The following is a 27929-nucleotide window of genomic DNA, read 5'->3' as shown; positions in this document are numbered from 1 at the left end:
ACAGCTGGGATAGGCTCCAGCACGCCCGCGACCCTTGTGAGGATAAGCGGTATGGATAATGAATGAATGAATGAATGTACTGGCCCAGTCGGGCCAGGTCAGTGAACCCATCACAGTCTCGTGCACACATGCGTAGTTTTACCTCATCCAAACACTTAGGATACATTTAAACGGCTAAAAAATTGTCGGTAGCTTTTTATTTTTTCTTCAACACTCAAACTGCTTGCCTCGCCATACATCGCGTCAGGTCCATGACCAAATTCAGTCTACTGTAATTTCGTTTACATCACAGAAATGAAACACACTTTCTAAACACATTGTAATGGTACAATTTTTGAACACTCCAAGAACGAATAGCATCAAACGTGCTGCCTAAGTGCCTGGGCGTTAGTTGTGGCGTGGGCAGGAGTGGGACTCTTTCTTTTCAGCCTTGACGTTTCATGGCTCAGACCCATGGCCCTCTTGAGTTCTTGAGTTCACTCCGTTTTCATGTATACATGTTACCCTTATTACTCTTCGAGATTACATAACTTAACATTCCCTCCAACATAGGTTTTTATATTGTCATATTGTATTTGATTAAAAATCAAAATTACAACAGAACGTGCTTACAAGATCACAATCAGTGTTAATTTGAACAAGTCTGAACATTAATAGTCAAAATGGGCAAAAGGACAAAAAGTAACCAATAGGCAAGTGTACACAGCCTGGCATGAGAAATGTGACACTTATTAAGGCAGACTGATCAAATGCTATTAAATCAGTAACATTTAGGCAGCTAACACAGCACTTCCTTTTCGCATTCGTAGTTGAAACCAATTCCCACTACTTCTGGTGCTCTACTTAGCGGACTTCATGACCGTGACTTGAATTTGTGCTTATTCTGCAAACAAATTCAGAACATCCCCACACCGTGCGTACGTAACGATGGATCTCCCTTTAAAACAAACATAAAACAAATATCTTTGACTCGGGATGTTCCGATCACGCTTTTTTGGCACCCGAGTCTGAGTCTTGGTAATGCATTCAGGAAAAAACGACTGTGCATCAGATTATTCTCAAATTAAAATGGAAATACACATACATTGCACATGTTTTATGTTGTTATATTTATTTATATTATATGGACCATTCCACCAAATGAGTGCCAATTTCTTTTTGTAGTACTCTCAAAATAAACTCAAAGTTCAATATTTTTTCCTCTTTTTCTGAGCACAAAATTTGATGACACGCATATTGAACAACTCAATGTGCATTGGTTCATCTCAGTACTTGTTTTATCATGTCAGTTTTTGTACTGAAACTCTTAGTGGGTTTTAGCCATGACAGTTTCGTTAATTTATACATATCAATGTGCAGGACGCTTTATAAAAACATTTTAATGTAATGGCCTGGGGACGCAAACGGCACCAATTTGGCCGCATGGCAGTATAAGCAGTACCATAGAATGAGGGATTTCTCTGTTAAATATTTGATTTAATGGTATGTAAATGTAATGTTGCCGCAGTTGACCCTTGCAGCGGCAGGTAGCACGGAGTGTAAAGTCAGATTTGGTCACTGCATTGTGTTGGGGGGATATGATGAATGTCTTATTGACGAATATTGTGCTTTCAGGGACTTTTTCAAAGGCATGTTCCCCGATGGAGCAGGGCCTTCCACTGCCGACATTCTGCCCTTTATCATTGCAACCTTGAACCTTGAAAAATGATATAGGAACTATCTGACTGTTCCAATAAGCAATGCACAGGCAGAGCGCACTTTCAGTCGCCTGAAACTCATTCATTCAAACCTGGCATTACTGTATTTTCCGAACTATAAGTCACTCCGGAGTACAAATCACACCAGCCATAAAATGCCTAATAATTGATCAAATCCAACACCAAGAACAGACATGTCATTTAAAATTTAAATGAGGGACAATTTAAAATGAAACTAGAATAGAGGCAACAACAGGCTGAACGGTATGCTTATGTTACAATTTTTAATATTTTATGAGTTAAGAAACCATTAAACGTAATAGCTATCCAAAGTATTGATATCCCATTAATGTATCGGCACAAAAAGTATCACAATATATTGCAAAGCGATATTTTTTCCCAGCCCAAATGCTTTGTTGCAGTTGGAATTAACACTTCTGACCATGTCTATTGTAAAGACAAGTTGTACTATATTTACCGGTGTGTTGTTTCCTTTCGTGTGTGAAGTTGTTGCTACTTTTGGTCTTGAATTATTGTGACTACTGCTGATGCTGACTAGAGTTGGGGACTCATAACCGGGAATCGAGTGGAACTGGGACCGTCATTACGGTTCCCCCGGGATCATTCAGATTTTAGAATGTCGGTGTTAAGTTTTGATTCCTAGTTAGCCGCGCGGAAGAAGCACGAACGAAGGAAGACAGACAAAAAAAAATGTGTGCGCACGGTGCGCAGGCCGTCCTGCCGCGTGAAGCTGCGGCGCGAGTATACGGCTGCTCGGCCACACTGTCTGCTCCTCTCGGTCGGCCCCTCCGCTCACTTCGCGCCGACGGGTGCGGTGGTGGCGACTCTGGACATCCGCCGGGCCCTTGCCGCGGATCTCCACAGCTGTGGCGGCCGCTGGGACCCGGTGATCCCGCCCGGCCGATCCGGCGGGCTAACTGGGCTAACCCCTACCCTAACCCTCAGCCGGCGCCGAGAACTGTGGCTCCGTCTGGACCCAAAGTCAGAATCGGCAAAGTACGTCTAATGCCAACCAACATTGAGCATTGAGTTCAACTGGAACTAAAACAGCAAGTCAACGCACAAATGCACATATCCGGCTAATATATTTAGCATACACAGCTGCAGCATGTAACATACATACCTAAATACACACACAGCATATTGTTCCATAGACTGCTTAGATGAGATACATTTTCCTTGTTTGCCCTTAAAATGCAGTGTTTGGCATATATTTATATTTTTTCTTTATCTCAAGAAGACGTTCCTGTCTATAAATGACTTTATTGCAGCGGTTTAAATTACTTTATTGCAGTAGTCTGTTTTAACATTTATTACAATTCCCAATTGTTGGAGCAAATGCCAATGTAACAAGAAAAACCGACCTTTTGTAAATAAGAGGCAATGGACAGTGTGTGTGCAAAGCGGTCAGAGATTTGTCCCTGTTCGTTCTCCTCATGAGAAAAAAGTTCAACTCTCTTGTCTTTGTTCCTTGTGTCATATTTTTATGAAATGTTTTAGGTCATCTAGAATCAGACAGTTAGGTATATTCTTCCTTGGTTCCGGCTCAAAACATGACATTGCAACCTTGTTGGAACATGGTGGCCATCCACCGACCGTACACGATTGCATCCATCGCGGCCATCCGGGCTTGCACGGATCTCATCAGTGAACAATCTCATGCCGCAAGGACTACCGCTGCATCTTTGACTGCTTTGGGCAGAAAAGGGGAGAAAGTCATGGTGTGGCCCCCGTCCTCCCCTGACCTTGTCAAGCCTGTTCACAACTGTTGGAGCATCCTCAAGAAGAGGACGATGAGGTTGGGAAGGCTGTCCACACCCAAACAGCAGCTTCAGGAGGCTATTGTGATATCCTGCAAATAGTCAAGCAGGGAATCTGCAAACATTGCCAAGTTCAATGGATGCAAGACTTGCCAAGCTGCTACCAAAGAACATGTCCTATGTTCAAATGTAACTTGACCTGATCAGATGTTTTGGGTTGAAACAGCTTTTGATTTCCGCAAATACAAACCTCCTAATGCTACAAAGTCAACAAATGACTACTGGCTGTTCTTTATAACCTATAAAATCTATTGAAACGCTGCCGTGCATGTCATTTATAGCTGTGTTATTGAACAAAAAACCCCCCGACATTTTTATTTTTGAAAAAAATAGTTGTTGGTTGTTTAAAAACGTTCAAATTATTCACTAACTGTTGATGACTTGGTAAATTATGCTGAGTAGAGGTAAAATCTTAAACCCAAGCCCGAGTCTAAAATGTCAATTATTACGCTCGGGTCGGGTCGGGCCGGGCTTCTCTCTCGCTGACTTTTTTTTTTTTTTTTTTTTAATAAATATGTGTTTATAAAAATGTATACTAAATTGATGTGTCTGCCTCTCTCTCTCTCTCTTAAAGTGAGAGTCTTAAGGACGTAGTGCTGCTGTGGTTTATGGCCCAATTTTCAACCCGTCAAAATGAAGGACGGCCTTACATTTTTCCCGTCAGCTCTTAAGAAAATCCGTCAATGATGGAAAATTGTCGGTTAATGTAACCTCTGCAGACACAGAAATATAAAAGATGTAAATGTTTATACAGTCTTGTTTAACTTAGATTTCGTTACAAAAGACAGGTTTTAATTTGTTATCATAAATCACCCCTCCTCCTCCCGAGTCCTCACAAATAAAATATGAAATTTCGGGTTTGCTTCGGGCTCTGCAAATCAAGTTAATTGCTCGGGCTCGGGCTGGGTCGGATTTTAATACCCGAGGGCCTGGGTCGGGTCGGGTCGGGCTGGATTTTTTAGGCCCGATCTTACCTCTAACGCTGAGTGCCATTCGCATAGACCAGGGCTCGCCAACTACGGTCCTCGAGGGCCCCTATCCAGCATGTTTTAGATGTTTCACACCTCCAACACGCCTGAGTTAAATGATCAGATCATCAGCAAGCTCAGCAGAATTCTGATCATGATCCTGATCATTTGAATCAGGTGTGTTGAAGGAGGGAAACATGTAAAACATGCAGAGTATTGGCCCTCGAGGACCGGAGTTGGTGACCCCTGGCATAGAGTATTTGTAAAAATCTGAGGGAAATTAAAGTCATTTGCATCATCATTTGGAACTCGGTGTGTTTTACAAGTGAGCACCAGAAATGTTCATTTCATATCACGTCGCAGGGCTTCCATAGATCAAATCGCTCCAATGTACGGTTTTGAGTTGTCTGACGAAGCTGAAAGTCAAAGTAGATTCACGATCTCATTTAGTTCAAAGAAGACTAATACCATTTTACCGTTGATTATCTAGCGTTACACTAATCATGATGAACCAACCGAACACAAATACATTTTTAATCCAACTACAATGTAGTAATACTGTGGTCATGACTGAAGCAAACAATACAATATTTTGCTTACCTTGGGCAGGTGTTCTAGAGCACAGGTGTCAAAGTCAAGGCCCGGGGGCCAGATCTGGCCCGCAACCTCATTTTATGTGGCCGGTAAAGGAAAATCACGTCAACTTCAACTTCACGTTTCTTGCAAATTGTTTTCAACTTTGAACAACATTGAGATATGAGAGACTGCAATGTGTTATTTGTTACCAATCCTCCCCTTTAAAACACATTGAAAAATAATTGAGCAATTACTTTAGGGGCTTCTAATTTCAAAACTAGCTATCCATCAATTTGTCGTGTATATGTGATCATATAAGGTGATCATAGTCATAACGGCCCTCCAAGGGACACCATAACTACAATGTGGCCCCAGACAAAAAATGAGTTTCACACCCCTGTTCGAGAGGGAGTAGTAGGTATCTGCCGCGACTGAGGCGCCACCGGAGGCTGAGGAGTTCTGCTTTGAGCTTCTTCGATTAAACTTCGCTCAACAACTCCGGGTGGCTTTTTGCCATTTTGCTCAGCAACTCGCACATAAACACAGAAAAATCGAGATTGGTTCTTCTTCTTTTTTTTTCTTCTTTTTCTTCATTTTTTCTTCTTTTTTTTTTTTTTCTTCCTCTTCCTCTTCCTCCATTTATTCTTTTTTTTTTTCTCGATGATCCAGACCAAGTTGGGATCGGACAGGCACAAGTCAAGGTGGTACGACCAATAATACAGAACATAAAACTCACCGCCTGAGATTTGACGTGACCAAACCAAATGTGTGTCTTTCTTTTTGTCTTGCAGACGTCTGTGAAAAATATCTACATCCTGAGCGAAAGGAGCCAGACATCACTCACATCTAAAAGGAGGAGGTGCAGGAGGATATCAACAAGTCACCACTGCCCTTTGTCCCTTTAAAGAGTGAAGATGAAGACAAGGGTGAGAGTGAGGACGACAGAGGGGCGGAGCCTCCAAGCAGCAGCTCAAGTCAACGCGTGACAACAGAATGTGACTGCTGGCGACCATCACAAGCACATTGTGATGACACATCATCACTCTCTCCTGACACTGATGATGATGATGAGGATGAGGATGATGATGATGAACAAGCTAAAGGTGATAGGGCATGTCACACTCGTGACAAATCCTGGGAATGTTCTCAGTGTGGGAAAACATTAAGTTCAAAGTGGTCTTTAACAGCACACACAAGAAGACACAGTGGACGCAAACCTTTTTCCTGCTCAGTTTGTGGCAAATGTTTCTCTGTAAAGTCATATTTAACACAACACACAAGAACACACAGTGGAGAAAAACCTTTTTCCTGCTCAGTTTGTGGAAAAAGTTTCTCTCAAGAATCAAATTTAACTAAGCACAAAAGAACATACGGTGGAGAAAAACCTTTTTCCTGCTCAGTTTGTGGAAAAAGCTTCTCTCAAAAGCCACATTTAACACGACACACAAGATCACACAGAGGAGAAAAACCTTTTCCCTGCTTAGATTGTGGCAAAAGCTTCTCTCAAAAGCCACATTTAACACGACACACAAGATCACACAGAGGAGAAAAACCTTTTCCCTGCTTAGATTGTGGCAAAAGCTTCTATCAAAAGCTACATTTAACACAACACACAAGAAGACACAGTGGAGAAAGACCTTTTTCCTGCTTAGATTGTGGCAAAAGCTTCTCTGTAAAGTCAAGTTTAAAACTACACACAAAAACACACAGTGGAGAAAAACCTTTTTCCTGCTTAGATTGTGGTAGAAGTTTCTCTGATAAATCAGCGTCAATAAAGCACACAAGAACACACACTGGGAAGAAACCGTTCAGTTGCAGTGTTTGTGCTAAAGGTTTCTCCACTAAACAGTGTGTTGAGAAACACAAGTGTGTTGGTGAGAATAGCAGTGTTGGAATGTTTTGTAGGTCTGGAGTCCATAAGCCCAATTAGCAATTTACAAAACAACTACTTACTCAATGCGTGTTCGTTTTATCTTTCAAGAAGGTATCCATTGTAAATAAAGACTCACACAAGTCGATTGAATTTTCTCATCAGTTTTCTTTACCATCTCTGTAATTCAAGAATCATACAATGATCAGATCTGGGCAGCTTTTCCATCCTCGCGAATGCTCTCACCCAAGACGGGCGAGGGCAGAAAAGGGCGCTGTCAAACATGCAGCCCTCACATTTATACTGTCCTCAAAAACGAAACATAATGTGGGCTGGTCTCACCCTTGGCTGGCCCGGCCTAAGGGGCTGATCTTCTCCAGCTGGCCCCGTGCTCAGATCAGGGCACGCTGACTCTTGAGACTTTGAACTGATTATGCGATGTGTAATTCCCAATTTGGTTTTTGGTTAACCTCTTGGCTAATATAAAGCCATTCATATAGATTTAGATCTGACCTCCTTGAAGTCCCCCGGCTTTGGGACCTCCGGGACAGGCATGACGAGATGCCCCTCCCACTGGGCGGCCTGGTACGGCAGGTGCTCTTCCCCAAGACTGCCCACCGCACGATTGGTACTCCTGACGACCAAGGCCCTAATGCAAGGAACACACCAGCATCCACAAATTACAAACATGCCTAGCACTACTCCCATGGACATATTTAAGATAAGATGATTATTTATGGTAATAATGAAGATTAACAAATAGTCCTTTCCTATTATTAAACCTCGCCATTGTAATGAGCTGACTAATGAACTGAATTCAAAACTGTCCAAATAATCTACAAAGTTAGAAATAATTTATTACCGAGAAATAAACAGGAAATGTTCACTGAAAGGGAAGGGAACTTTAAGTTAAGGGGACAACTTAAATTTCAAGGTTGGCGATACACGCACAACAAAAGAGCTTTTGTTTTAGTATTCATGGAGTAAAATTTTGGAATAAGTTAAGAATAGATGTACAGAAAAGCCTAAAAATAAGACAGTTTAAAACAAATATAAAGACATCATCTTCACAGAGTATAGAAATGTAGGAAAGCCTTCGTAACATGGACAAGTGTACATTGATACTGTACATTTCTATTTATATCATATTGTTTAAAAAGTATGAATGTCCTAATTGTGTGTAAATGTCCTATTGTTGCATTATAGCAAGAAATTTGCAATGATATTTCTACAATAGTTTGTATATTAGAATGTTACATGTCCAGCAGCTGTTTTGAATTTTTGGTATAATTGTTCTTATTATTCGTATATATTATAATTGGTCCGAAAATTATTTAATTACTAAAAATGTATTTTGCGCATCTATCTTTGCCAGTGTCATATCAAACAGTCCACCTTTCCAATAATATTTTCCCAACCAAATGACAATTCCTCAACATATTTGTATTATACTTGAAACTACAGCACTGCTTTTATTGATAAAATTATCTTAGCAACTATGTCAACACCATTTCCTCAATAATGCTTCAAAATTTAAAAAAAAATGTTGGTGTTCATTCAAAATAAAACACTTTCTCTGTTCGTATTCAGTTTGTTTTGGACAATGTCCAACCGTTAAATCTTAATCTTGTGTACTCAGTGCAAAAAAAACAAAAACAAAAAAAACGAGCAAGAGCAAAAGAGTGGCGATTGGAGCAGTCAAACCTGGACTTAGTGAGTAAGCTGAGCCACAGCCACCCGACAAGAGCAACTTGCTGTTGTTGCCCCACTGGGAAGACTCCAGCTGGTCAGCAGCTATCACAATTTGCCGCTCCTGCCGGGTGGCAGCGGCTCACTTCGTAGAGCAGGTTGCCACACCATAGTCCATGAGCCAGACCACCAATTGTAATATAATGGGTGGGCAATTTCTAGTTTGCATTTTTGACTTGCTACATATCTCTACTTCACAGTTTGGCATGATAACCCTTGCAGACTGGCAGCTTATTTTTGGTTATCATGCATTTTATAGATGGACCCCTATAGCAGAAATACTAGAGTTGTGTATGGTGCTTGTTTGGTACTATGGTGCTTGTTGACTACTTGCGGACTACTCGGGCTGCCTAAATCAGTATTATACATTACGAAGACATTGGAGGACTGAAATATTGGTATTATTACATAACCAGATAAAATCAGAGGCTGTTACAGCCTTATTTTATAAAATTCTGCATAGGCGGAAATAACATTTTCAAATTTTGCTTGTGTAGCTATTTCCACCAGAGTAATTTAGTAATATAAACATTAATTTAGAAAGCCCCCCGTGAGCCGTCACCTTATCGTGGTGGAGGGGTTTGCGCGCCCCAATGATCCTAGGAGCTACGTTGTCTGGGGCTTTATGCCCCTGGTAGGGTCACCCATGGCAAACAGGTCCTAGGTGAGCACGGCTCAAAATGACCCCTTATGATGAATAAAATTAACGGACCACGTTTTCCCTCGCCCGGACGCGGGTCACCGGGGCCCCCTTCTGGAGCCAGGCCTGGAGGTGGGGCTCGATGGCGAGCGCCTGGTGGCCGGGCCTGCACCCATGGGGCCCGGCCGGGCTCAGCCCGAAAAGGACACGTGGGTCCCCCTTCCCATGGGCTCACCACTGGTGGGAGGGGCCAAAGGGGTCGGGTGCCGTGTGAGCTGGGCGGCGGCGGAAGACAGGGACCTTGGCGGTCCGATCCCCGGCAGCAAAAACTAGCTCTTGGGACATGGAATGTCACCTCTCTGGCAGGGAAGGAGCCTGAGCTGGTGTGTGAGGCTGAGAGGTTCCGATTAGATATAGTCGGGCTCACCTCCACGCACAGCTTGGGTTCTGGTCCCAGTCCTCTCGAGAGGGGTTGGACAATCTTCCACTCTGGAGTTGCCCAGGGTGAGAGGCGCCGAGCAGGTGTGGGCATACTTATTCCCCCCCGGCTTGGCACCTGTACATTGGGGTTTACCCCGGTGGACGAGAGGGTAGCCTCCCTCCGCCTGAGGGTGGGGCGACGGGTCCTGACTGTTGTTTGTGCTTATGCACCAAACGGCAGCGCAGAGTACCCACCCTTTTTGGAGTCCTTGGAGGGTGTGCTGGAGGGCGCTCCACCTGGGGACTCCATCGTTCTGCTGGGGGACTTCAATGCTCACGTGGGCAATGACAGTGAGACCTGGAGAGGTGTGATTGGGAGGAACGGCCCCCCCGATCTGAACCCGAGCGGTGTTCGGTTACTGGACTTCTGTGCTCATCACGGATTGTCCATAACAAACACCATGTTCAAGCATAAGGGTGTCCATATGTGCACAGGATACCCTAGGCCGCAGTTCGATGATCGACTTTGTAGTCGTATCATCGGACTTGCGGCCGCATGTTTTGGACACTCGGGTGAAGAGAGGGGCGGAGCTGTCAACTGATCACCATCTGGTGGTGAGTTGGCTCCGATGGTGGGGGAAGATGCCGGTCCGACCTGGCAGACCCAAACGTATTGTGAGGGTTTGCTGGGAACGTCTGGCAGAATCCCCTGTCAGAAGGAGTTTCAACTCCCACCTCCGGCAGAACTTTTCCCACGTCCCGGGGGAGGCGGGGGACATTGAGTCCGAGTGGACCATGTTTCGTGCCTCCATTGTTGAGGCGGCCGATAGGAGCTGTGGCCGCAAGGTGGTCGGTGCCTGTCGTGGCGGCAATCCCCGAACCCGCTGGTGGACACCAGCGGTAAGGGATGCTGTCCAGCTGAAGAAGGAGTCCTATCGGGCCTTTTTGGCCTGCGGGACCCCGGAGGCAGCTGACGGGTACCGGCTGGCCAAGCGGAATGCAGCTCTGGCGGTTGCTGAGGCAAAAACCCGGGTGTGGGAGGAGTTCGGGGAGGCCATGGAAAATGACTTCCGGACGGCTTCGAGGAAATTCTGGTCCACCATCCGACGTCTCAGGAGGTGGAAGCAGTGCACCATTAACACTGTTTATAGTGGAGATGGGGTGCTGCTGACCTCAACTCGGGACGTTGTGGGTCGATGGGGAGAGTACTTCGAAGACCTCCTCAATTCCACCGACACGCCTTCCACTGAGGAAGCAGAGCCTGGAGACTCTGAGGTGGGCTCTCCTATCTCTGGGGTTGAAGTAACCGAGGTAGTCAAAAAGCTCCTCGGTGGCAAAGCCCCGGGGGTGGATGAGATCCGCCCGGAGTTCATAAAGGCTCTGGATGTTGAGGGGCTGTCATGGTTGACACGTCTCTTCAACATCGCGTGGACATCGGGGACAGTGCCTCTGGATTGGCAGACCGGGGTGGTGGTCCCCCTTTTTAAGAAGGGGGACCGGAGGGTGTGCTCCAATTACAGAGGGATCACACTCCTCAGCCTCCCCGGCAAGGTCTATTCAGGGGTGCTGGAGAGGAGGGTCCGTCGGAAGGTCGAATCCCGGATTCAGGAGGAGCAATGTGGTTTTCGTCCTGGCCGTGGAACAGTGGACCAGCTCTACACCCTAAGCAGGGTCCTCGAGGGTGCATGGGAGTTTGCCCAACCGGTCTACATGTGTTTTGTGGACTTGGAGAAGGCGTTCGACCGTGTCCCTCGGGGAGTTCTGTGGGGGGGTGCTTCGGGAGTACGGGGTACCGAGCCCCCTGATAAGGGCTGTCCGGTCCCTGTACCACCGATGCCAGAGTTTGGTCCGAATTGCCGGCAGTAAGTCGGATTCGTTTCCTGTGGGGGTTGGACTCCGCCAAGGCTGCCCTTTGTCACCGATTCTGTTCATAACCTTTATGGACAGAATTTCTAGGCGCAGCCGAGGTGTCGAGGGGGTCCGGTTTGGTGGCCTCAGTATTGCATCTCTGCTTTTTGCAGATGATGTGGTACTGTTGGCTTCTTCAAGCCGCGATCTCCAACTCTCGCTGGAGCGGTTCGCAGCCGAGTGTGAAACGGTCGGAATGAAGATCAGCACCTCCAAATCTGAGACCATGGTCCTCAGTCGGAAAAGGGTGGCGTGCCCTCTCCGGGTCGGGGATGGGATTCTGCCCCAAGTGGAGGAGTTCAAGTATCTTGGGGTCTTGTTCACGAGTGAGGGTAAGATGGAACGGGAGATCGACAGGCGGATCGGTGCAGCGTCTGCTGTGATGCGGACCCTGTATCGGTCTGTCGTGGTGAAGAAGGAGCTTAGCCGAAAGGCGAAGCTCTCAATTTACCGGTCGATCTACGTTCCTACTCTCACCTATGGTCATGAGCTGTGGGTCATGACCGAAAGAACAAGATCTCGGATACAAGCGGCCGAAATGGGTATCCTTCGCAGGGTGTCCGGGCTCTCCCTTAGAGATAGGGTGAGAAGTTCGGCCATCCGGGAGGGACTCAGAGTCGAGCCGCTGCTCCTCCGCGTCGAGAAGAGCCAGTTGAGGTGGCTCGGGCATCTGATTAGGATGCCTCCTGGACGCCTCCCTGGTGAGGTGTTCCGGGCATGTCCCACCGGCAGGAGACCCCGAGGACGACCCAGAACACGCTGGAGAGACTATGTCTCCCGGCTTGCCTGGGAACGCCTTGGGATCCTTCCGGAAGAGCTGGAGGATGTTGCTGGGGAGAGGGAAGTCTGGGCTTCCCTGCTGAAGCTGCTGCCTCCGCGACCCGACTTCGGATAAGCGGGAGATAATGGATGGATGGATGGATAATTTAGAAAGCACATTTAACATCTCACAGGCCTTATCTTCCAGCGGGTACCAGGTTTATTTATGTAGCCCTTATAGTTTTGGAAAAATACTCATTTATGTGCAGGCACATTGTTTTAGACCAGAGGTGTCAAAGTCAAATGGACGGAGGGCCAAATACAAAATTTTGCGACAACTGGACTGATAGAATGTTCATTGAAATTTTCTTAAATGTCCAGATTGGATTGGGTCCTTCGTGCCTGCTGATGATGTCACGCTTTATATTTCTGGAATATATTTCTTTGCCTCTATGTTTGTCACCCCCCTGGCTGCTGTGTTTTTACGTTCTGAGTTACTAAATAAAAAATAAAATAAAGTACATTACTGTTACTTTTGCGAGGCAGCTCGTACGTCACTTCCGCTTATGACCCGAGAAGAAGCCACTGCCCATCTTGTGAAACAATATCAGTGGAATGTTTGCGTTTTTCCTGCCAAACTGGAAACAATTTTCTGGTTGAGTCGGGCTGCAAGATTGTATGAACTGTACATAATGTGAAGTAAAACAATCATATGATTGGTTTGATGTCTCCAGCTGACTCTATTTTAGAGTGGCATGGTTTGGATGTGGGTGCTCCTGTCAGAAAACACAGGCCCGTATTCCACTGGAAACGTCTATTTACTGTGGTCTGCAACATCACAGACAAAGAATAATCTAGCTACATCATCCAATGCGCAGCCATTAGTTAACAATATGCCTAAACATTACAATTCACTGTATTAAGCAATTAAACAGCCAAACAATGCATACAATACACATTCACACGTTTCATCATTAGAATAGTAAGCATACTAAACGAAATAACTAACTAGTGATCATAAACGTGACATCTCTCACGAGAACATATCTAGGCTATTACTGTATGTACAGCAGTTACCTGACACGAACCTGATTTATTAAATTCACCTTTAAACATTTACACACAACAACAAACTGCAACTACTGAGTTTGCTGGCACGATCAAACTACTAGCTAGCTGGGTCGAAGGAGGAGAAAGAAAAGAAAGCACGTCTGTCGCTGTCAACGCTTAGCGCTCGAGGAGCGTTCAATGCCTGCTCACAGTGTGGGACATCTAAGCTCTACATCGAAACTCAATGAATTTATCACATGACAACAATTACTAATAATAAAACAAGGTGAGATTTCTAACATAAAGTATTTCTTAATAAAGCGTGTTTCACTCCGAATAACCTTTCGCCACAATCCGATTCTGAAAGCCACGAAAAGTGAGGTGAAGTCTTGAGTCGGCATGTAGACGACCGAAGGACGATCCTCGCAAAAGTAGAGGTAATGTTCGTTATAACAACAGTCAGGGGGTGGCAAACATAGATGCAAAGAAATAGGTTACAGAAATAGTGTAACGAATTGGGTTATCTGTGTTGTGGTCGAATTTGTGTCTTATCAAGTTGTGTTGTTTCCGAGGTTAATGAATGCATCGTGCGGCTCGCTTGATGGGAGGGCATGCGAGCGAGAGTAGCGGAGGACGAAGAGGAGAGCTTGACAGTGAACGGTTGACGTACTGTATTGGTGTCGGCTGATGGTGTGGCAACCTGCTCTACGAAGTGAGCCGCTGCCACCCGACAGTAGCCGGTTGGACTAATAAAATGTGATAATTAAAGTACGTCTGTGTTCTTGGAAGACGCTACAATATATTTTAACGCGTGACGTCATCAGCAGACGCGAAGGACCCCATCACTTCTGCTACCCACACCGGCTTGCTGCGGGCCGGATCTAATAATAAAGCAGTATCATCCCAGGAGCCGTAGAAAACCTTCTCGCGTGGCCCGCGGGCCTTGACTTTGACGTGTGTGCATTAGCAGAATGCTAGGCGTGATGGGATCTGGATCCGCTATGTCAGATGAGACGTAACGGAGGAGTTTAGCATTCAGGATGCCTTCCACTTCCACAAGGACTGTCCGGAGCACAGATTCAGGCACAGTCTGTTCCTTAAGAACAACTTTAAGAGCATTTTTCACTGACCTCACTTCTCTTTCCCATACTCCACCAAAGTGTGGAGCACTCGAAACAGAACTCGATCTGTTGTTCTGCCAACTGTTCCTTCAAAGGGGGAGCATGGCCTCGAATGCCTCACGCAGCTCTCGGACTCCACCGACAAAATTTGTCCCATTGTCGGACAAGATCTCAAAGGGTTTTCCTCTTCTGGCAATGAAACGTCGCAAAGACATCAGGAAGGCATCAGTGTCAAGTCTCTCAAAGAGGTCTAAATGCACACAACGGGTCATCATGCACTTGAAGACTATGCCCCAACGCTTCTCTGTCCGACGTCCAATTTTTACAGTATATGGGCCAAAACAATCAACGCCAGTCGAGAAAAAGGGGGGTTTATACAAGCGCAAACGAGCTGTTGCCAAAATCAGCCATTTTAGGGATAGAAGGGTTGTCATGCCATGCTTGGCACTGCATGCATTGGCTCTTATGTCTCTTGATGGCTTCCCTCCCGCGCAGAATCCAAAAACGACGACGCAGTTCGGCTAACACTCTTTCGGGTCCTGGATGAAGGAGTGTCTCATCAAAATCCTGGATGATGAGCTTGGTTAGTGGATGTTTTGGGTCCATCACAATTGGATGGATGGTAACGGATTCTAGATGCTCGGCTCTTTGCAACCTTCCTCCAACTCTGAGAAGTCCCGTTTCTTTATCATACTCAGGAGATAGGGATTTCAAATGACTGCTGGTTGGTAATGCTCGCTCAAGAAATAAGTGCATTGACTTCTTCTGGGAGTGTCTCAGACTGGGCCTGTTTTAAAAGGAGAGTCTCAGCTTGGATGTAATTAAGACGCATCATCAAGGCCCACGGGCCGGATGACTTTGACATATGTGCTGTAGTGCAACGCCTGCTTACGAAGCCTGGCCTTGATCAAGGTCATGTCATGTCATCTTCCAAACCGCTTATCCTATACAGGGTCGCGGGGAATTGCTGGAGCCTATCCCAGCCGTCAATGGGCGAAGGCAGACTACACCCCGAACTGGTCGCCAGCCAGTCGCAGGGCACACATAGGCACTGTCACTGAGCGGGAATCGATCCCACGCTGCCCGCACACAACTCAGGCGTGTGTACCACTACACTATCAGTGGACCCCCTTGATCAAGGTGTGATGTCAAATTTAAACCCATTTCCAAGCTGCCTTTTATTTCTAAAATTCTGGAAAAAGTGGTGCACTCTGTTAAAATCTTTCTTGGATGAACATAATGTCATGGAGGTTTTCCAGTCAGGCTTCAAGATGATGCATAGCACAGAGTCAGCCCTGGTATGTATTTTTAATTAAATCCTCCTGGCAAATGACACTGGAGACTATGTATGTCTTGTTTTGTTGGATTTGACTGCAGCATTCAACACGGTGGACCACGGTAATCTTTTGGCTCATTTGCAGCACCAAGTGGGCATTAGTGGAAGCGCTCTCGAGAAGGTTAAATCCTATTTAGCTGGCAGGACTTTTTCTGTTAGCCTAGGTTCCTCTGAGTCGCGCTCTGCCACTCTATTGCATGGTCTTTCATGGGGTTCTATTTTGGGGCCCTTGCTGTTATCTTTGTATTTGCTGCCCCTGGGTTCCATTCTTAGAAAACATGGTATTTCCTTCCATTGCTATGCAGATGACTGTAAAATATATGTCCCGCTGAGCAAAAAAGACACTTTCTCCTTAAGACCACTTTTGTCCTGTCTTGGGAAATCAAAGCTTGGATGTCACTCAATTTCTTAAATTTCAACGAGAAGAAAACAGAAGTTGTTGTGTTTGGTCCCAGTGGCTTTTATACATCCCACCATGTTCACCTGGGCCTCCTGGCTACATATCTAAAGCCAACAGTCTCAAACTTGGGTTTTAAATAGAACAATGAACTTAATTGGCCCAACAAATCAGCTCTTTTGTAAGGTCCAGCTTCTTTCATCTGAGACAGCTGGCTAAGGTAAAGCCCCTCCTTTCTCATCAACACTTAGAATCAGTAATCCATGCCTTTGTTACATCTCGGCAAGATTACTGTAATGCACTTTATTTTGGAGACGGCCAGTCCTCGCTCAAGGGACTCCAGTTGGTCCAAAATACTGCTTCTCGCCTCCTAACTGGAGCTTGGAAGACGGAGCACATAACACCAATTCTGTCCTCCCTTCACTGGCTCCCAGTGCATTTTAGGGTTCATTTTAAATGCTTCTGTTTTTTTCCAAGTCTTTAAATGGCCTTGCCCCGGCGTAGCTCTCCGAGCTCCTCCACTCCTACGCACCTTTACAGTGCCTCAGGTCTGTGGACGAGGCACTGGTCGAGGTGCTGAGGACTAAGTGGTGCCTCAGAGGGGATCAAGCCTTTTCTGATGCTGGTCCTTCCCTTTGGAGTGACCTTCCATTTTTAAAACCCATTTGAAGACGCATTTATATTATTTGGCTTTTGATCCGACATGAGACTGACAGGGTCCGCTGATAGTGTAGTGGTACACACGCCTGAGTTGTGTGCGGGCAGCGTGGGATCGATTCCCGCTCAGTGACAGTGTCTATGTGTGCCCTGCGACTGGCTGGCGACCAGTTCGGGGTGTAGTCTGCCTTTGCCCATTGACAGCTGGGATAGGCTCCAGCAACTCCCCGCGACCCTATATAGGATAAGCGGTTTGGAAGAAGACATGACATGACATGACATGACATGAGACTGACAGTTTTCAGCTGTTTTGCGGTGTCTAATTCTGTATAGTATTTTGTGTTTTAATTTATTGCTTTCACTTGTAATATTATTGCTATTTTTTTTGTTGTAATGTGAAGTGCTTTGTTACAGCTGTAGCTGTTATGAAATGTACTATATAAATAAAGTTGTACTGAATTGTATAATTTTCTGAAATTTATTTTACTTCCAAGTGATTTCTGCTGCCTTGGCATACAGTGCCTGGTCAAAGACACAAACTATCTCTAGTGCAAGGGCCTCCATGATGTTAAGCATTTGGGTCAGGACTTCATTGACTTTTGATCTCAATTCCTGGGCATTGATTGTGTTTCATTCTGTTCTGTCTCATATACAGAATGGATGGATAGAGCTCTTACATTTTCTCACTTTTATTTCAACAGCGTATCTCACATACACTATGCTTCCGCCCGCCTTGAGCGTTGTGCAACAACTTAACAGTCCCCCAGGGAAACACATACACACAAACTAACAATCCTATTGTTACATCTTTTCTATTTTTTTCTTTAAGTAACCTGCCTTAATTAATAGCAACATATTTGATTAGTTTACTTAGAACAAAACAAAACGTAAGATTCACAATTCTCATAATTGGAAATAAAAGATTATGAAAATAAATATAATCACAACTAAATAATGCACTTTACCAGCTTACTTCAAATATGCTGTGCACAAACCAAAATACTGTAAAGCCCCAATCCAATGTAGCTTACTGTGCATTTCAGTTTTATCCAACAAAATGTCTTCACGTCTTATTAAAAAAAATGAAAATGCAATATCTTGTATCCCGAAGCATACACAAAATCTTATCAGACTAAAAAAATATGAACAGATATTTGTCTTTTCTTTTCTCTTTTTTTTTTCCTTATTACCAACGGACACAAATATGACACCTAACTTATGCAAGAGTTCCAAAAGTAATATCACTGCGTGTAGTCCTCCAGGTATCGAGGTCTATTGACCCGACGACCAGACCTGGTTGTGACAGTTGCTTGGTCACCAGCACGGCCTCCTTCAGTCTCCACCTCAGCCGTTTTCTCCACAGCCTCAGGTTCGCGAAGTGAGGCGGATGGGCCAAGGTCACGTCTGAGGTGACGTCGATTCCTCCATAGTACTCCATCCGACTCTATCTTACCCTATACGATCTGTGGCTCACTAGTTCCAGCACCGTCACCTTCCTCCAGACTCTTTGTGGCTGAAACGGCTGCACTCTCACTGCGTCCCCTTTCGCAAGGATGTCCATGTTTTTCACTGTGCGGTTGTAGTATCATTCCTGTCGCTGTCTGTTCTTCCACAGGCCTTTTGCATTGTCGATCACCTCTGGCTTCAGAAGCGCGTCCCGCGTAGGAAGAAGAGTCCGCGTTCTCCTCCTCAGAAGTCTCTGCGCCAGGCTTGTACCCAACCCCTGGCTCGGTGTATTTCGGTGATCCAATAGAGCCAAGTACGCATCCTGTTCTACATCTGCTGCTTTTCCCATCAGTCGCTTGGCTGTTTTCACTGCTGACTCGGCCTTCCCGTTGCTCTGTGCATATCCTGGCGAAGGCGTCCTTTGTTCAAACCCCCATCTTTCACTGAACAGTCGAAATTCTTTGGATGAGAATTGAGGTCCATTATATGTCACAACTACATCCGGTATGCCTTGCCTAGCAAAATGTAAAATTTCAATTTCCTAATCACTACTAACTGCTACCTGACGTGTCAGGCAAATAATCCACTTCCCAAAAGTTGGAGTAGTAGTCCACCATTATCAAGTAGTCCTTATTGTGAAAGGAAAACAAGTCTGTACCTACTTTGGCCCAGGGTCTGTATGTTATATCATGGGGATGTAGTGTCTCTTTTTGCTGCTTGGGGTCTACAGATGTCACACTTGGAGATGAAGGTCTTTATGTGCTCATTCATTCCTTGCCAGTATACACACTCCCTTGCTCTCCTGAGACAACCTTCAACTCGTAAATGAGAAGAGTGTACTTGGTGTGTCATGTCAGCCCTGAGTGAATCTGGTATCACTGCTCTCTCCCCTCTAAACACTATACCATCCTGGTAGCTAAGTTCCTCCTGGAATGAGTGATAGTGTTGAATATCTGTCGGCATGTCCTTTTTGCATTTCGGCCACCGTGATAGAGTCATACCAATCACTCTCTGCAGCTTTCCATCCACTGTCGTAGTGTCCCTGATGCAGCTCAGTCCCTCAGTTGAAATAGGTAGGTAGTCCACTATGTTTATGGTCTCTATCTCAGTCTCTATGTTCGCCTTAGTGTCCTCTGGCAAGTATGCCCTACTCAAGTGTGTCCCCCAGCAACATATCACGTCCTGGTACATACAGTAGATCACTTTCATGTCATATTTCTGTAATCGGAGTAACATCCTCTGTAGTCTCTTTGGGGCACTCAAAAGTGGCTTCTTGTGAATATTTTCTAATGGTTTGTGGTCGCTCTCTACTGTCACCTGCCTGCCATACGTGTATTGGTGGAACTTCTCCATCCCATAGACTATAGCTCAGCATTCTTTCTCTATTTGGGCATAGCCCCTTTCTGTCTGTGTCAGTGCCCTGCTCCCATATGCTACAGGTCTACCTCCCTGTGTCACAGCAGCCCCCACCCCAGTTTCTGACGCATCACATTGCAGTGTCAACTCCCGATCTTGACTGTAATACTTCAAAACTGGTGTCATGGCAATTTTGTCCTTTATTCTGTTAATTTTTCCTCCTGTATGTCAGTCCATTCCCACACATTGTCTTTGTGTGTAAGTTGTCGTAATATTTACCAATCATCAGACAGGTGATTGACAAATAGTTTATCATGCCAACCAGTCTCTGTACTGCCTTAACATTCGTCGGCCTCGGCATCTCTCAGATGACACGTACCTTGTCCGGGTCAATCCACAGCCCCTCAGCTGTCAACAGATGTCCAATTAACGGCATTGCCTGTCGCCGTAGTTTGATCTTATCAAAGTTCAATTTGATGTTTCGCTCTCTACATCTGTTTAGGAAGCATTTAAGTTTGTTGTCATGGTCTCTACTTGCCTCTTCCAGCGATGACCCTTCACCCGTGACCAACACATTATCAGCGATGATGTATATTCCCGGTATTCCCTCCAGCGCTTGCATGAGTCTTCTCTGGAAAACTTCTGGCACCAGACTTATTCCCATCAGCATTCTCAACCAATTGTACCGGCCAAAGACTGTGAAAATCTTTGCTCTTGCCATTTCTGGGAGTATGTCATCAATAGTTGGGAGAGGGAAATGTCTCCTTTTCAGCGCCCGGTTGAGTGGTTTTGGTTCTATGCAGATCCTCGGTTTGCCATTTCATTTAGCCACTGTAACCATGCTGCTTATCCAATCAGTGCTACACTCAACTGGTGCTATAATACATCTCCTCTCCAGATCCTTTAATTCCTCTTTCAGTGGTGTCATCATAGAAATGGGCACTCTTCGTTTTGGTAGTTTAACTGGCGGCACACTGCTGTCTATTTATAATATATGTTATATTCGCCCTCCAAACAGCCATCGCCAGTGAACGCATCTCCAAACTCTGTTTTCATTTTCTCCATTGTTATGCATTGATGTTGTCTTTCGTCTTTGATCTGTTTCAATTCTTTTTTCACAATGTCATCAATAGCGAGGATGTTCTCATACTGTACTTTAATTAGTTTCATGGCCTCACTGGCCTTCCTGCCCAATATGGGGATTTTGTCCACTTGGTCCACCACTTGAAACTCCAACCTGTACAGTTAGTTGCTTCGAGGGTTTCTCACTTTAACCCTACATTTCCCTAACAGACACAGCTTGGTTTTATTGTACATCACTAGCACTTTCTCTGTGTGCTCCACCTGTGTGTTTGGGCTTAGAAGGTTTATGGGGATTATTTTACAGATCGCCCTACAATCAATCTGAAGGTTAACATGTGTGCCATCGACCAGCATCCCTGTAAAGAGTCGCTGTCCTTTGTTGAGTCGCTCATTCACCTGGTGAACAATCTCATTGTTCCCATTGGCATTTATCTTGGTAATTGTCATTATATCCTCACATGTTTCCCCATCCTCTTCTGAGACAACATGCACTGGTTTACATTTCTTGCCTTGTTCTACTTTCAACTTGCACTAAAGCGTGAAATGATTTTCTTTCCCACACTTTTTACATTTCTTTCCAAAAGCAGGGCATTTAGTTTTGCTTCGCTCATGTGTTTTGCCACAGAACTTACAATCAACTTCACCACCTTTGCTTTTCTTTGTATTATGTTTCATTGTATGTATTTCCTCCACAGTGTGTCCTTCCAGTGTTCTACTGCTTTCTTTTGACAGTTCAGCAGCTCTACACATTTGAAGGCATTTTTCCAGCGTCAGTCTATCTTCTCTGAGGAGTCTCTCTTATCACTGAGCTATTGGTGCCACAAACAATGCGGTCCCTTATTAGTGAGTCCTTTATGTCTCCAAAGTTGCATCCATTGGCCAGCACTCTCAAATCCATAACATACTTGTTGCCCCAAGAGTATCTCAGCTCCCTCAGGAAAGGTGAGCCGTTGGCCATTGTTGACCCTGGACGTCTCCCACACACACCATGACTAAGATCCACACAAAATAAATATGCTTATATGGTTTCATGTTTTCCCCTGCCCCTTGCATTTGATTAATTAATCATAATTCAGTCTTAATTGAATTCAGGTAAATTCTGTCTAAAAAAACGTGCCTGTACATAAATGAGTATATTTCCAAAACTATAAGGGCTACATAAATAAATCATGTACCTGCTGAAAGAAGAGACCTGTCAGATGTCAAATGTGCTTTCTAAAATAATGTTTATATTACTAAATTACTCTGGTGGAAATAGATACACAAGCAAAATTTTAAAATTGTATTGCCGCCTATGCAGAATTAAAAAAAACAGGGCTGTAACAGCCTCTGATTTTATCAGGGTATGTAATAATACCAATATTTCAGTTCTCCAATGTCGTCAGAATATATAATATTGATTTAGGCAGCCTGAGTAGTCAGCAAGTAGTCAACAAGCCCCATAGTACCAAACAAGCATCATACACAACTTTCGTTCCTGCGATAGGGGTCCATCTATAAAATGCATGATAACCAACAATGAGTTGCCAGTCTGCAAGGGTTATCAATCAATCAATCAATCACATTTTATTTATGTAGCACTTTTCATACATAAAAATGCAACTCAAAGTGCTTTAAAACATTCAAAGAAAAACATAGAATTATCTTCAATCAAAAGAAAAGATAAATTATTTAAAAGTTGTTGAAAGCCAAACTAAAAAGGTGTGTCTTGAGCTTCCTCTTAAAAATATCAACAGTCTCTGCAGACCTGACGTCCTCTGGCAGGCTATTCCAAAGGTGAGGACCAAAACGGCTGAATGCAGCCTCGCCAGAGGACCTCAGGATCCGCGAGGGCTGGTATGATAAAAGCAAATCAGATAAATAAGATGGCCCAAGACCATCAACACATTTATAAACTAATAAAAGTACTTTAAAATCGATCCTGAAACACACAGGGAGCCAATGCAGCAATTTCAAAACTGGCGTAATGTGCTCCCGCCCTCTGGTTCTCGTCAGCACCCGAGCGGCTGAATTCTGCAGTAGTTGCAGTGGTGAAATGCTCATTTTCGGGAGGCCAGAGAGCAGGGCATTACAGTAATCTAAACGACAGGAAATAAAAGCATGCATCAGCACTTCCGTGCTAGCCTGAGAGAGAAACGGGCGGACTCTGGCGATATTCTTAAGGTGATAAAAACCAATCTTGGTTACATTTTTAATATGAGGAATAAAACTGAGCTTAGAGTCAAAAATGACGCCAAGGTTCTTCACACAATGTGAGGGATTAAAAATGTGTAGTTTTGGTAAAAGCTTCTCTCTCTGACCTTCGGGACCGATAACTAAAACCTTAGTCTTGTCCTGATTGAGCTGTAGGAAATTATCTGCCATCCATGACTTGATATCTAAAATGCAATTTAAAAGGGTATCAATGGGTCCTGTGTCATCAGGAGACACGGCAATATACAGCTGCGTGTCATCAGCATAGCTGTGAAAGCTGATGCCGTGTACCCTGATGACATCCCCGAGGGGAAGCATATAAAGATTAAAAAGTAGGGGGCCTAAAATCGAACCTTGAGGAACCCCACATTTAATTTCATGGGTTTTGGAGGAACAAGTATCCATACTTACAAAGAAATATCGGTCTGTGAGATAGGAGTAAAACCAGTCAAAAACAGTACCAGAGATGCCCACTAGATTTTTAAGTCTATTTAATAAAATTTGGTGATCTACTGTATCAAAAGCAGCGCTTAGATCCAGTAGCACCAAACATCATCCCAAACTGTGAAGTAGAGATGTATAGCAAGTCAAAAATACAAATTAGAAATTGCCCACCCATTTTATGCTTTACTGTCAATTTTCGGGTCCTGGCTCATGGACTAAGTGGACCCGTGCAGGACTGGTGCTGGATCCCCGGTCACCTCAACATTGCAGACATCATCACAAGAGTTGCAGCTTCCAAAGACCTACAGGAGAATTCCACATGGCAAAATGGCCCTGAATTCCTCAAATGGCCAGTGGAGGAGTGGCCAATGAAATCAGCTGGAATGGTTGCGGCTCAGTCTAGAGAGAGCATAAACAAGCTACAAAAGATAACCTTCTCAGTAGCATTGACAAGGGCACAAGCCAAGCAAAAGCAGCCTAATGGTCAACCTACAACCCCTTCAACACCCTCTGGAAGACTGCAAGAGACAGTAGTACATAGAACCCCAGCTGGCTCGGCAGTGACACAGCTCATTGATGTAAGAAGATTCAGCCACTTCTCTAAACTGGTCCGAGTTGTTGCCTGGGTGTGGAAAGCTGTGAGAGAGTGGAGTAAAAGGCTGACCAACCCAACCATGCGGAAGGTAAAGGGAGGCAATTCCCTCAAAAGAAGAGATCCAATCAGCAATCAAAAAAGCTGTGCTCTCTGTTGGAGTATGTAAGGATGCTGAAAGAGACTTGTTCCTTGCAGCCCAAAAAGAAGTGACCTTTCATGACAGTACTCTTAGCAGACTAGCTGTGTACAAAGAGGAGGAGTCTGGACTCTTGGTGTGTGGAGGAAGAATCCAGTTTTTCAATGAGGACAATACCACCGTACCAATCCTTCCTGATCAGGCTTGGATATCCACTCTTCTTGCTCAAGAGGTGCACATTGAAACCATGAGGAGATTGCTGGAACTCTCCCTCGAATGAGAAATAAAGCGTGGATAGTAAAAGGCCGGCAACTGGCTAAAAGAGTGGTTGACAGCTGTGTAATATGCAGGAAGGCAAGAGCAAGAAAGTGAAAGCAGGTCATGGGAGATCTTCCACTGGAAAGAACAGCGCCAGCAAGACCCTTCCAATTCACAACAGTCAATCTATTTGGACCATATGAGGTGAAAGACCAAGTAAGAAAGAGTAGAAGGTATGGGGTATCGTCTTCTGCTGTATAGCATCAGGAGCGATCCACACAGATGTTGTCATCTGAAGGCTTCCTACTGGCCTACAAAAGACTCACGGCGCTAAGAGGACATCCAGAAAAGATATGGTCGGACCCTGAAAAGAACTTTGTGGGGGCCAAACCTGCCCTAAAGGAGCTCTATGTGTTCTTGGACCACCTGGACAAATCAGAGCTTGTAAATGAGGCTACAAAACAGGAAACAGAATGGCACTGGAAAATCACTCCTGCAGAATCCCCTCACAGAAATGGGGCTGCTGAAGCCGCTGTTCGCATAGTAAAATGGGTAATGTTACACGTTGGAGGAAATGGAAGATTCACCAGGGAGGAATTCCAAACGTTCTTCTACATGGCAGCTAACCTGGCTAATGAAAGACCCATTGATGCCAGAACCCAAAGCAGAGAGGACTGCATCGAGTATGTCTGCCCTAATGCACCTGTGCTTGGAAGAGCAGGGCCAAAAGGAGACACAGGGTGTTTTGAGTACGATAACTACCTTTACAAAAGGTTGAGAAGCATCCAAGCAGAAGTGGACAAGTTCTGCAGGAAATGGAGTCAGTTGGCTTGGCCCAATCTGTTTGTGAGGAGTAAGTGGCACACAAAGGAGCGCATTTGTGGCTGTGCATGATGTTGTCTGGCTGGCAGACCAAAACGCTCTCAGAGATCAGTACAAACTTGGCAGGGTGGTCTCCGTCAATACTGACAAAAAGGGCATTGTAAGGGATGTTCAAGTCCGCACTTTCCCAGGCTACCCAGTCCCTTCCTCGAAGCTGCATGCTAAGCCCAAGGACACCAACACAAGCAAACATCTCACCATTACGATTCCCTCAACAGTCCTTCATACAGATGTCAGGCGCTTGGTAATCCTGATTCCTGTGGAAGAGCAAGAAAAAGGGCAGCGTCTGGAGTCATAACCTTGCACTTTGAAGAAAAAAAAAAAATTGGCTTCCTCAGCCAACAAAGAAATTCTGTTGCCGTCAAAAAAAAAATCTAAATCACGAGAAACCAAAGGAACCAAAATTGGAGTGGTGACCTCCTTGGGTTAGAGGAACCAGGAGCTCAAGTGGGAGGTGTCAAGCCAAACCTGGAACAACCACCATCAGTCAGTCAAAGCTCACCAATCACCTTCATTTAAGGCACCTGGTCAGAGTAAAATCCATCACAACCAACCACCATCAGCCAATCACAGCTCACCAATTACTTTTATTTAAGGCACCAGTGCAGCACAAACACTCAACTCTGAAAGTTCACTGCAGAGACTGATGGTTTATAACCTAAAAGAAGTTCTCCTGAAAACAACCCAAAGCATCAATAAAAGGAGAAAAATACTTTTTGATTTGTCCACGTCCTTTGCAGTGTGCAAAGCCTTTTTTCAAGTTTGGGCTAGATTTGAGTTCACCAAAACAATTTAAAAACTTGACAGTTGTATATACATGTATATTATCCATCCATCCATTATCTGTACCGCTTCTCCTCACAAGGGTCGCGGGGCGTGCTGGAGCCTATCCCAGCTGTCTTTGGGCAGTAGGCAGGGAACACCCTGAACTGGTTGCCAGCCAATCGCAGGGCACACAGAGACAAACATCCGCACTCACAATCACACCTAGGGGCAATTTAGAGTATCCAATCAACTTACCATGCATGTTTTTGGAATGTGGGAGGAAACCGGAGTGCCCGGAGAAAACCCACGCAGGCACGGGAAGAACATGCAAACTCCACACAGGGAGGCCGGAGCCGGGATCGAACCCACGACCTCTGAACTGTGAGGCGGACGTGCTAACCAGTCGGCCACCGTGCCGCACATGTATATTACTGTATGCATAAATGATAATAAAAATCTAGATGTGGTATGAAATGTCACTATGTGTATCAGACTATGGTGTGTCAATATTTCATTCTGCGCGAGTATCTGTCTCAGTAAGGAGTTTTATCCAGTGAGCCATTTTCCCTTCTGATCAAATAACTCTTGTCTAACCATCTATTTTCATTTTCTTTCATAGCTTCTATATTCTTTGAGCAAATCAGCTCGCCTCCAGCAATATCATCAACATACCCATTCAGCATACCCCATGAAATTTCTTTCTGTTGATATTATTGTAATAGATCTACTGTAATTAAAACAGCGATGATCAAAAGTAGGTATACAATTATAAAAAAGCTAGAAACCTATACAATACTTACTGTTTATTAAGAAAACAACAAATACATTCATCATGTAACTAATTTCGCCGATGTGATACCACTGTATACCTACTTTTGCAGTTCCCCACCCCCTGCATATATCAAACAATATGTAAATTTGTGTATGGTGTCTGAAATTGAGTTTTTCGCTGATTGATTACAAAGTCTGCAATTAAAACTGATGTAAATAAATACATGTTCACATTTTTCACAAATAACTAATACTACACATAATGTGCTATACATCTGTGCAATTTACTACTCATGATTTTGTCAAGTACTTTCATTTGTATGTTGTGATTAAACAAAGCGCAACGCTAAATCCATTCAATACTTGGTTAATGTGTATCAACTCAAGAAACCGTTCATTGCGACATGGATATTTGATTGTTTAATACAGCATATTAAAATGTGTACAAATCGTATCCCACACACTTCAATGTAATATTTAATAACTTCATATTCATAATAGTATTGTACTTATTTTCCCATTTTTATAACAATATACCTACCTTTGCACCCCCTAGTGATGGGTTCCGCAACACCGATGCGCCAACGCATGCGTCGAGCTGTCAGAGCAATCCCAGCGACACATGAACTTTGTCGACTCGGCAAAAGACGCGCAAAACTGTGTTTATAAGGAAGGGTGTCTGTCAACGGGATGCACTTGCCAAAACATTCCAAACCTTACGGACCTTTCTGGAAGTCGTGCATTATGGAGCAGCCCCAGGGGAAAAAAAGTTGTCTGCCGTATGGGATCATTTCGATCTCATTTTGGAGAATAAGGTATTTCAATCTCCTTATTTCACCCACTTCCTCTCAGATTTCCGACTTGTCTTGTTCCATTCTAATTTAAATTAATTCCAAGGTAACTCTTAGTTTATTATTCAAATTTTTTTTGCAAGTGAAATGTCGCATTTGTCACTCAGAGCTTCCTGACACAACAAAAAGCACCTCCTCAATGGATGCTAAGGCTGTGATG

General features: G+C 44.5%; 1 protein-coding gene and 1 long non-coding RNA gene across 2 annotated transcripts; one reads left to right on the top strand and one right to left on the bottom strand.

The window, feature by feature from the left end:
• Nucleotides 1-2918: 2918 nt before the first annotated feature.
• On the bottom strand, nucleotides 2919-27904 carry LOC147132678 (uncharacterized). Its single transcript, XR_015082013.1, has 3 exons — nucleotides 27460-27904; nucleotides 7466-7601; nucleotides 2919-3570 (listed from the first exon to the last, which is right to left on the bottom strand). It is a non-coding gene; the product is annotated as an uncharacterized LOC147132678 (long non-coding RNA).
• On the top strand, nucleotides 5181-7105 carry LOC147132679 (uncharacterized). The gene is made up of 2 exons (XM_086015171.1): nucleotides 5181-5189; nucleotides 5936-7105. Exons 1-2 carry the CDS (start codon nucleotides 5181-5183, stop codon nucleotides 7010-7012), a joined length of 1086 nt encoding a protein of 361 aa, XP_085871297.1. The 3' UTR covers nucleotides 7013-7105.
• Nucleotides 27905-27929: the final 25 nt, after the last annotated feature.

The sequence above is a fragment of the Filicampus tigris genome, chromosome 18 (assembly GCF_054856515.1).
Source record: "Filicampus tigris isolate MCC_2025a chromosome 18, RoL_Ftig_1.0, whole genome shotgun sequence".
NCBI lineage: Eukaryota > Metazoa > Chordata > Actinopteri > Syngnathiformes > Syngnathidae > Filicampus > Filicampus tigris.
The sequence above is the reverse complement of the archived record's forward strand: the minus strand, read 5'-3'. Positions and strand labels throughout refer to the sequence as shown.